At 44.2% G+C, this 11862-nt stretch overlaps 1 protein-coding gene across 1 annotated transcript; it reads right to left on the reverse strand.

The window, feature by feature from the left end:
- Window positions 1–760: 760 nt before the first annotated feature.
- Window positions 761–11049, reverse strand: Apela (apelin receptor early endogenous ligand). Its single transcript, XM_028856305.2, has 3 exons — window positions 10786–11049; window positions 9516–9605; window positions 761–1403 (listed from the first exon to the last, which is right to left on the reverse strand). Exons 1-2 carry the CDS (start codon window positions 10859–10861, stop codon window positions 9517–9519), a joined length of 165 nt encoding a protein of 54 aa, XP_028712138.1. The 5' UTR covers window positions 10862–11049; the 3' UTR covers window positions 761–1403; window position 9516.
- Between the last annotated feature and the right edge of the window lie 813 nt (window positions 11050–11862).

The raw sequence follows: 11862 nt of genomic DNA on the forward strand, positions 1-11862 counted from the left end.
TCTTCTGTAGCACAGGATGTCTTCAAACAGTGTAGCCTGAAGTAACCTTGAACTTTGGATCCTCCTGCCTCTCCTGCTCCACATGAGTCTGATGGCATGTATGGACCATACACATACCAGTGTTTGGATGGTAGGTGTTTTGCATCATTTTTCATTTTATTCAGTGTTGGTAATCAAACTAGGGCTTTATTCACAATAGGCATGCTCTCTACTAATGGAGCTACATCCTTAAAAAAGTAGTTTTCTGGGGGGCTGGAGAGATGGATCAGTTAAGAGCACTGGCTGCTCCTCCAGAGGTCCTGAGTTCAATTCCCAGCAACCACATCGTGCTCACAACCATCTGTATGAGATCTGGCTGCAGCACTATCATATAATTATCTAGAGTCTCAGATAGAGCACTCTCCCCAGATCTAATTCAACCACATGGTGGCTCACAACCATCGTAATGAGTTCTGGTGCCCTCTTCTGGCCTGCAGGCATACATGCAGACAGAATACTGTATACATAATAAATAAATCTTAAAAACCAAACCAAACAAACAAAAACCCCTGCTACTACACTTTTTTTTTTTTCAAAAAGTAGTTTTCTTGAGCCAGTGAGACGGCTTAGCAGGTGAAGGAGCTGTGGCCAAGGCTGACAACTTTACTTTGATCCCCAGGCCCCACAGGGGAGAAGGAAACTGGCTTTTGGAAGTTGTCCTCTGAGCCCCACACAATACCACCACACGGAGGCGCCCATCCACACTCCATAAACACATAAGTATAATATTAGAGAAGTGGTTTTCTTTTTAATCCATGTAAGAAGAATAATGTGCAATAAAATCACTGACGTGTACACGCCATTAAAGCAGAAACAAAATTGGGCGAATGAAAAGGGGGGTGAAGGGAGAGAAAGGGGAGGGTACACGTGTGCAAACATAGTCGATACATATAATGTACATACGTGTAAATATAGTCAACATACATGATGTACATGTGTAAATACAGTCAACGTGCATGATGTACATGTGTAAATATGGTCAACGTACATGACATACTTGTATGTAAATATCTTTATGAAACCCATCACTGTATAATGAATATATGCCGATAAAATAAATGTCATCACTGTATAATGAATATATGCCCATAAAATAATGTGTAGAAGAAGATGAGAGATTGTTATACGGACAAGTGAGTGTGCTTCAACCTAGTCTGTTTTCCATTTATATTACTTTCTTGTCAAAGAAAATCCAGGAGGAACCATCTCAAGAGCCTAGAAGCCATCCGAGGTACTTGGCAACAACATCCGTTTGCGCAGGAGCACCCGAGCTGCCACACTGTCGCCATGCTGAGGTGGTTTTGGGATAGGTGGACATCTTTGCTTTCGCTCTCTTCTGGTGGAACCAATGGAATCAGAGTTTTCTATTTGGGAGAAAGAAAGGCAGTATAGTAAGAATGTCTGGTCAACACGGTCCTTTCCCTGTGCTTAACTTTTACTTATTTTCTTAAGCTATTTTTAACTTCTTTTGTATTTTACGTGTGTAGGTGCTCTGCCAGCATGTATGTGTGTGCACATGTGTGCAGTGCCTGTGGAGCCAGAACGGGCATTACATCCCCTGGGAGGGAGGTTGCAGGTGGCTAGGAGCCAGCTCTGGTCCCCTCAAGAACAAGCCGTCCTCTTAACTCCTGAGCCATCTCCTCGGCCCCTTCAGGTGTTAAGTTAGCAAGCGATCATCAAAGTTGATTTCACGGAGGGAGGAGGTGAAAAAGTAGAAGGGTGAGGGTGCTCCCCAGAGCAGAGGGTGGACTGAGCCGGGGGTGGGGTGCTCCCAGAGCAGAGGGTGGACTGAGCCGAGGGTGCTCCCCAGAGCAGAGGGTGGACTGAGCCGAGGGTGCTCCCCAGAGCAGAGAGTAGACTGAGCCGAAGGTGCTCCCCAGAGCAGAGGGTGGACTGAGCCGGGGCTGGGGTGCTCCCCAGAGCAGAGGGTGGACTGAGCCGGGGGGGTGCTCCCCAGAGCAGAGGGTGGACTGAGCCGGGGGTGGGGTGCTCCCCAGAGCGGAGGGTAGACTGAGCCCGGAGGCGAGGTGCTCCCCAGAGCAGAGAGTGGACTGAGAGCCCGGGGTGGGGTGCTCCCCAGAGCGGAGAGTGGACTGAGCCGGGGTGGGGTGCTCCCCAGAGCAGAGGGTGGACTGAGCCTGAGGCAAAGGCCTCAAATCTAATTTTTTTTTTTTTTTTACTTCTCTTCCTTTCTCTTCTGAGTCGTGAGCCTGGTCCCGTGGCCCACGCCTTTAATTCCCAGGAGGGATCTATAATGAAGGACTCCTATGATTCCAAGAAGGCGATGCTGGACCAAGAGTCCGCTTCCCTGTTTTAGCTTCTGACTTTCATGTCAAGCACGCCCTCTCTCCCTCCTCACAGTCTCCAGCAACAGGCTGCTCATTCGTCCCGTGGTTGTCCCCATACCATGTGAGAACCACTGGGTAGGGTGGCGGACACTTATAATCCCAGCCCTGAGGAAGCGGGGACAGGAGGATCCCAGGGGCTTCTGCCAGCCAATTGCCAACTCAAAGGAGATGGACAGTGTTCCTGAAGATGACACTCAAGGTCCTTCTCTAACCTCCACATGTCCACGTCGGAATGTGCTTGTGCACCCGCATACACAAACACATACACAACATTATACATACACACACACACACACACTCAGTTTTAAAAGTGTGTGTGTGTGTGTGTGTGTGAGTGATCTAGTGTCTGGGGAAGCCGGAAGACTTCAGATGCCCTGGAGCTTGAGTTACCGAGGGTTGTGGACCACAAGATGCAGACGCTGGGCAAGGAACTGGGGTCTGGCAACAGCAGCAACTGTTCTCACCCCTGAGGAGCAGATTCTCCACCCCTAAAAAGGTTCATTTTGAGTATTCTATTCACTAGACAAAATGGTCTATGGCTATCTTTTGTTTTTAAAAAAGTTGCATTTATCATTTATTTATGAATTTATAGTGGGTATGTACACATGTGTGAGAGTCAGAGGATGACCTGTAGGACCCTGTTCAGGACTGAACTCTGGCCGTCAGGTCCGGCGGCACACGTCTTTACCCACTGAGCCGTCTCAAGGGCAGAGAGTGTACGGATACACTCCAGCTTGCAAGGTAGAATGCCTCGCTCAGGGACCAGAGGACCAGATTAGATGAGGAGGTGTTTTGTCCTGGAACCTGGGAAAGGGCTTTGTCTTTGTTTCTCTCAGACTGAGCCTCACTAGTTCACTATGTAGCCTAGGCTGGCCTCAAACTCCCAATCCCGTCTTAGCCTCTGGAGTAAGAATTACCACATCTGGGTTAGGTTTGTTTGTCGTTGTTTTGAGACAGGCCTTGAACTCTCTATGTAGACCAAGCTGGCCTCAAAAGTCACAGAGATCAGCCTGCCTCTGCTTCCTGAGAGCTGGATTACAAGTATATAACACAGGGCCTGTCTTTACCCTCTTTCCCTCCTTCCCTGCTCTCTCTCTCTCTCTCTCTCTCTCTCTCTCTCTCTCTCTCTCTCTCTCTCTCTCTCTCTCTCTCTTAGATATATCTTTTGTAGCCCAGGCTGGCCTCAAACTCCTTATGTACCTAACGCTGGCCTTGAACTATGGACTCCATGTCTCTACCTCCCAAATTTGGGATTACAGGCCTACGGCACCGCCATGACGAACAGGAAGGGATTTTAATCGACTAGTCAATTGACTAAACTCTTCTGTGAAATCAGAATTAGAAGTTTGGTGCTCCATACTTCATGCCTCTAATCTAGCCATATTGAATACAGAGGTGGAATGGATGCAATTTCTAGTCAGCCTAACCTAGTGAGTTCCAGGCCAACCAAAACTACGCAAGGAGACCCTGTCTGAAACAAAATTCATAACAACACACCAAGCAAACACAAGATTGAAAACACACCAAATTCATTTAGAAAGAAAGAGGACCGATGGCCAGGTACAATTTTTCATTTTGTCTATGTTTGGGGGCACATAGGTAGAGGCTAGAGGACAACTTGAGAGAATCTGTTCTCTCCTTCCTCCTTGTGGGTCTCACCTGCTGAGCATCTCACTGGTCCAGTGATAACCATTTACAGGGAATGTAAACAGATGAGAGTAGGCTGCAAATGAATGAACTGAAAAGGATGACTGCCGAGCAGTCATGAGATGCTGAGGCACATAAGCGTGCGGACGCATGTGTTTGGAGGATGTAGGCTTGTTAGTACTTCAACCTCCCTGCTCACATCCAGCCCAGAGAAAAAGAGGCTCAGGCACCTGTGGGAAGGTGTCTTTCATAGCACCAAAAAGAGGGTGAGGATGATCAGGGTGCAGGGAACTGGGTGGGATTAAGGCCATCTGATGACTTGTTTTTTTTTTTTTTTTTTTTTTCCCTGTGATATAAGATGCAAAACTAGATCTAAAAAATGTAAGAACTGGAAATTTGAAGGGAGTAGGAAAAGTAAGAAACAGTTCTTGTTTGGGGGCAAAGCAGCAGCTGGACCAGGGAAATACAACAGCTTGCCAAACTCAACAGATTAGAGACCAACTTAAGTGTGTCAAACTGACTTTGTGGAATTCTCTGGCTGCAATCACATTCCATACCTGTGTGCCAGGTGCTAACACAGCCCACCTGATTTCAATAGGTGACTAATTAAAAAAGTGACTAAGACACTTAGGCACTGGGTACAATGATGCACACCCATGATGTCCAGAACCCACCACCTGAGGTTGAGGCAGGAGCGTCACTTGAGCCCAGGAATTCAAGGTCAGTTGAGCAACAAAGAAAAGAAACAGAGAAAGGTGCTGTGGTGAAGGCTTGTAAACCCTGGCACTTGTGGACTCAAGCACTGGGAAGATAGAGACAGGAGAATCGGAAGTTCAAGGCCATCCTCAGATATATATCAAGTATGAAACCAGACACACACACACACACACACCTCAAAGCAAAATGAAAAACAATGAACCAGAAATGGTGGGCCAAGCCTGTAATCCTGCAACACTGAGTTTAAGGCAAGCTAGGTCTACATAGTTAGACTGGATGGATTAAGTAGGCAAGGGGACTGACTATGTCTCATGAAGAGTTTTCATTATTTGCTTTAGTGGTAGATATTTTTGTGTCTACATAAATTATACGCAAATACAAAAGAGTGACAATTACATTATGAACATGCGTTACAATTATCTATCTCCATATGTTTTTGTTTTCCACCGTGGATTAGGTGTGTTAAGGATGTTCTCTGAGCAGGGAGCACTGGACTGACTGTAACATCAGTCATTTTCCAGCTGTGTGTGGTGGCGCATGCCCATTATCCAGCACTCGGGGGCAGAGGCAGGTTTTTGTGAGCTGAAGGCCAGCCTAGTCTGCACAGTGAGTGCCAGCTCACCCAGGCCTGAGTCTTGAGAACCTGTTTCAAACAACAACAACAACAACAACAAAGCCTGATTTCTGTATTTGAGTCCATGCTAATCAGTGTGGAGATGCTACAGATTTGAAAGTGCACACAGGAACCCTGGGGAAGCTCTCAGGCCATTAGATTCAGAAAAAGTTTGTACCCCATGATCAAAGTGCTAAATCTTGTCTTCAAGGGGCTTCTAACCTAATACCGATTTTAAAAAAAATCTAAAGAAACAAAGAAGAATGTGATAAATTGTTTTAAAAATCTAACAACAAAATTCTGTGAGATGGTGGTGGATCTTGCACTTGAGAGAAGCAAGCAGGAGGATGAGGAGTTCAAAGCCAATCTGAACTGCTTGAAACCTTGTTTTGTGTTGTTTTAAACCTACACATGCTCTCATCTTCTGAGCCATCTCTCCAGTCTCTGTATGAGACCAAAATGAATAAAATGAAATTAAAAAAAAAAAAGGACTTGGGGATTTAGTTTGGTGACACGTCATTCAGCAAGTACAGGTCTGGCTCCTGGAGAGATGCTGGGGGCCAAAGGAGCAAAGTGGGCTTGTAACTCAGTTGAAGGTTTGCCTAACATTGCTTAGGGCCCTGGCTTCCATCCACTCCCCAACACCACACCCTCCCCTGGACACCCCCCCCCAAACACACACACACAAAGATAAGAAAACTAAAAGGGATGGGAGGTGTGACCCACAGCTGCTATGTGAGGATTGCAGAAGCATTCTCTTCCCAGAGAAGCCCTAACTGGAGCGGAAGGGATCCACCTCAGGAGAGTTTCTGAGTGATGGATGGACAGTGAACACACCAATTTGGAAAGGGATTCCGTGCCAAAGGTGGAGTTAGATTTCAGATAAATGCGAGAGGAAGAACTGGGTGAGGAAGATTGGGACCAGCGCAGATGGGGGATGGCAGGGGCTTGGTCAGGCGAGTCAGAATCCCACCGTTTTTATTGTTGTTTTGTTATCCTGAAAAGGGTCTCACTCTGTAGACCAGGCTGGCCTGGACCACACAGAGAGAGATCCAGCTGCCTCTCCTGCTTCAGTGTTGGGATTAAACGGATGCACCACCCCACCTGGCAGAATACCATGCTTACTTGAAGAAGAGAAAAGAGAGGATGAAAAGCACTTATTTTGAGGTTGGATCTTAGGAAACTCAGGCTTCAGATCTTCCCGCTTCCACCTCATGAGTGCTGGGTTTGTAGCTGTGGAGTACCGCATCTGGTTTAGAAGCGTATTTTAAATGCTAAGGGTGAGGAGAGTAATTTATTATATTTTATATTTCTTTGCTTATTTTTTAAAATCTATTTTGAGGCAGAGTCTCATGTATGCCAGGTTGGCCCTGATCTTCTTACTCTATTGTCCAAGTACTGGGATTCTATATGTGGACTACCACAGTTGACTTAGAAGCACATTTTGAATAATAAGGAAGGTTAATGAGAACTATTTATTTAATTATTTAATAGGCTGGGTTTCATGTAGCCCAGGCTGGCCCTGGTCCTCATACCTTACTTCCCAAGTGCTAGGATTAGAGGTGTGTGCCACCACACCTGGCTGACAAGAAAGCAACTTAGAAATCTTTTCATAGCCACTGTCTCTGAGAAGTGAAAGGGGGCCATAGGGTAGGGGTTGGGCTTTGGCTTTTGATAGTCTTTATATTCTTAGAAACAAATCTTATACGTCGAGCATGTATTACACTCGTCACCGAAAAGTCTGTAATAAAGGCGCGTGGTTACAGAGTGGATGTTTATCAGTAAAGACACTGAGATAGGGAGAGACGTTGGAAGAAGGAAGTCAATGGAATCTTGCTCCCTGCCTGTCTCCATCCTCTCACATTCTCCTCAAAGCTTACACTTCCTGGCACCTCCTTTCTTGTCTTCCTACAGGCCAATTCACTTAGAGCAGCAGGTGATGTTGAAGTGCTTCTGCGGGAAAAACAATATATCTCAAGGAAATGTGCTGGACATGGCACATTTCCTTGAGTCACTTTCAAAGGCTAGCAGTCATGCTGAGGTCAGCAAGGAGCACAGTAGAGCTGACAAGATCAACAGAATAAAGATAATGGGCATTCTATTACAAGAGCAGATAAAAGTCTCCATGCCACCAAGGGTTAATCTGCAACATACTGGAGTCAGTTCGTTTGCCTTATCAACCCCTTTGCATTCTTCCTGGATCCCGAGTCAAATGACCACCTGTGATTTCATCTAAAGCACGAAGAAAATGTGAAGAAATAAGGGACGTTTCCATTCGGTATGGACTACCTGTCCAGGGAGGCTGTCTTTACCCAACTGTCAATGTGTTTTTGCTAGAAGATACATAGGAATTGTGAAAGCTTAGGTCCCTCAGAATTGTCCTCAAATCGAAGGTGGGACTTGCGATTAGTACTGGCTGAGCAGGACCTTGGGAAGTTATCGTAATGTTTATCTTACATAGGCTCTTATAGTAATTACTGGATTCCAACAGGTGACGTTTGTGTACTTGATGTAGGGCTACTGTAAACACTGAGGAAATGGATGCTGTAATATGAGCAGACTATAGATCCACCAGCCCTCTTTCAGAAAGGCCCTTGCTATTAGCAGGCTTACACTGGTTTTATTCAAATTTCCCTGTGGTTTGTAAACTTGGAGTCAGGGTCAAACTTTCCCTTAACTTTGGCAAGTCAAGCTTACTTATTTACTGCCCTGATTTTATAGTAGGGCATTTGTGCAGAAAGCCAAGATAAAGGCTGACCTACTAAGGACTTGTGTTTGTATTTTTTCCGGGGCATCTTCTTTGTGCATACAGGAATTCTTTGGCTACTAGGAGAAGCCCCCCTTTGTCTTTGTTATTTATGGAGGAATGCTGGGGAAAATCTGCAAGTCCTTCACTCCTTAAACACATTTTACTGCTGTCTTTCAAGGTGAGGCTGATCAACACACACCAAAGGACACTTTAACATATTAAATCCTTCCGAAGCCCATTTCAATCACTGCTCACTAGCTTGGGAGGAGCCTCCTACTGTAATTTTCCAGGTTCCTCTACCAAACATACTTTTCATAACTTTGATAGTAAAGCGTAATATGTCACAGATATGTGCATGGAAACCTTGGCTTTCTGTCTCCTCCCCTGATAAATGTTTATTACTGACTTGCTCTTTCTTCGTTTCCTCTCTAAGGCTTTCACTGGGTTTGAAAAGCACGTATTAAACAATAGACATAGCAACCATTCTTTACACCAAATGAATAGACCCATAAAAGCTACAGTCTACAAACCAACTGAATAAGCTAATTTGGCAAATGCCTGTGTGCCTTAACCAGCTGGGGCTACCTCTGTAGTAGTTCTTTTTGCTTCAGACGTACTTTAAATGAATGAAAAAGCTAAAATTAATTACAAATGGACGTCAGATTATTCTTCCTTCCTTTCTTCCTCCCTTCTGTCCTTCCTTCTTTCCTTCTTTTTTCTTTCTTTCTTTTTGTGTGAAATGACTTACACTTGGGCAGCATTTGAGACTAGTTGAGCGTTCCTGGAGGTGTGCTGGAAAAGTCATTGGCCTCTTAGTGAGTGTGAAAACACAAAAGGGATGGAGCAAAATTTGACTCAGGACTTATTCTTCAAGATACAACCATCAAGACCAATTCTATGAACGAGGCTGGAAAGCTGTCTTGCTGTTGATACTATTAAGTTGATTTTATACATTAAGCTTGAAGTCTTGAGGCTGCTCTGTCATTGCTAAGGGATTGGGTTAAAATATCCAAATGCTTTCAAGCCCACACTGATCCAAATAGGAAATGGGCTTGTTCTGGCCTGCACTTGGAGCTTCCATGTTTTTAAAATACATGTTTATGACACTTTTATGATTAAATTCCCCCAGTACTTGACTGTCTCTAAAGTGTTAACATTTGCAAACACACATAATGGATTAGCCTCGTATAACCATTCAGACTCAGCAACCGACAGTACCTTCCCGTTATCTATTCCATTTTCTTCCTTAACTATGAAAGCAATTTCCAAATGCCATGTCCTTTCATTCTTCTGTGCATGACGCATCTCTTAAACTTTCGCATCATTGTAAGTCATGATCCCATTACAGACTAGGACTAAAGGTGTATAATTGCATACGGTAAAACCATTTGTCCGGAAATACCTCAGGGGAAGGGCACCCGGGAATGGAGTGGAACACATCTCCTTCGGAAGCAGTTGTGTCTGTATACTTTTCTTTTCTTGGGAAAATTAACTGAAGAAAAGAGAAATAAGAACAATTAAAAAAAATGGTATCTGGAGAACATGCAGCGTCTTCACAGCAAACTGCGCTGGAGTTACTTGTTCATCTGAGATTAAGCTGTACACAAATGACTGGGGTGCACAGGCACACGGGTACATTCCTAACACCCCACATTAGCTGTAAGACCTCAGTGGTGACATCGCCTGCACATATTTCTTCCACAGCGTTCTTAGACGTCTTAGGCAATTCACGGCAGTTGTTGAACAAGAACATTGTCCAGGATATTCTGTATTTTAAAAAACTAGAAATCCAATTTTTGTATTTTGGATTGAGTAATCATTGCTATTGGTAGTTAAAAAAAAAAAGCTAACTTGTAACTTTTTTCCTCATGTATGTAAAGGGAATGACTTGGGGGAGGTGTCTTCATTTGATTAACCTCGGGGCAACCAGAGTTCTAATTAAAAAGCAGCGCCTGACTTTTCAGCCTAGGACACACCATCTTTCATCTAGCCAAGGAAGCATTTTTCATGTCTGCAGTGACAGCCTTGGGTGTGACCACTGTCGTCTTTCTGTTGAAACTTATGTGTCAGAAAACTTACAACTGACACTGTCCCTGAAAAACATGAGAACACTTTGAGCATACATACCTTTTACATTTTTTTTCCTTCATAAACTCCATAACCATCAAAAGCTGCCCTGTGTAGATACATAGCCAGAGACGGCAGCCAAAGGGCCAGTTTATCACCTCACATTGTTGCATCATGATTTGGCACAGCATTAACTCAATTCGCATTGCCCTCCTCCAATCAACAACATGCATGCTCACTTAATAAACTTACTTGGATCTTGCCTCTTACCTAAACATCTAGGTTTACTAACAGACCAACATTCTCCGTTCTTTATACTTGTAAGGACAGCATGCAATAGTTTAGAGAATGATTTTCTTAGAAAAATAATTGTAAACTATTTATCAATATTTTAAAATGCAGTTATTTAGGAAAAAATGCTCAAAGAGTATACCCCCAACATCACAAGATAACTAACATAGTTCAGAAAGCCTACATATTTCCCTCAGTATCATTAACTGCTGGTGTACCTAAATCATTCTCAGTATAAACATCACACTTAAAGACCTAGAAGTACAAACAGGCAAACAAACAGGTCACCCAGGCCAATTGTTTCAAAGACCTACCTGGCCTCTGTTCGGTGATAAAAAGAAGACTCATTGCAAAAATAAAAAATACCAAAAAATAATGCTGAAATCTCATTTTTTTTTTTTTCCCTTTTCACACACAAGTGAACAATAGCTCTCCAAGTAAAGGAATCGTCTGTAAATAGTCTGCGCAGTATCTTTCCAGCTCACCCCGCATCCTACAGACAGACCTCAGAGGGCTGCCGGCTGCTTTTTCCTGAAAAGGTTAATGATCACATCAGATAAGGTTACAGGCGCACTGGGCTGTGGTCAGAGCTCCCAAGCCTCAGGCCCCTCCCCCATTCCGCCCCGCTTCTCCCGGTCACTCCCCTTTATTTCCATAAGCAAATATTGGTGAAATGGACCATTCAGGCATGCAGGAACTTCAGTGGGAAGGCTCCTCCGCAAAGGCTCCAAGGAGGGTGACTCCAATCTGTTTATGAAGAAAAATGTAAAACGAGGCATGGCCTGCCTCCTCTCTCCATTTGCATCTGTTTAAACTTTGCATTGCCCATATTGGTCCCACATGCAGAAACCAGTGGAAACGGCAGGAAGTTTCTCTTTTGTCCTCTTGCAGAAGGAATGCTGGAGCTCTAACTTAAGATTCCCAAACGCTTGATGCCAACTGTTGGAGTGCTTTCCCTTTGCCAAACCTACTACAAAGTCGTGCCTATTTATATTAAATCTCCAAATGGCTTAATTTGTGTGGGTTTCTATCATCAGAGGTTCCTGGAGTTTAGAAAGTTCAGAAGGAAATCTGCAAAATGTTTATCTTTTTATTTAAGTGCAATTTAAAAAGTAACGGAGATCATTTTCATCTGCAAACATCTAAGGGTTTTCAAAAGAAGCCCAGGCGAGGCGCAGACACAAAACCAGTACTCTGCTGTAAATTTGCGCGTGGTGGAGTGTCAGGTAACCACGGGCACACGGACCACATTATAGGTGGAGAGGGAATTTTCTAGTTCATCTCCAAAGAAACGAAAGGAGTCTAGTTTTGTCTTGCACACATACCAAGCTCTCCCGTTTAAGGGCTTTCTTACCTGTCATAAAATGCTGCTACATGTGAGAATTATCGTA

Source organism: Peromyscus leucopus, chromosome 17 (assembly GCF_004664715.2).
Source record: "Peromyscus leucopus breed LL Stock chromosome 17, UCI_PerLeu_2.1, whole genome shotgun sequence".
NCBI lineage: Eukaryota > Metazoa > Chordata > Mammalia > Rodentia > Cricetidae > Peromyscus > Peromyscus leucopus.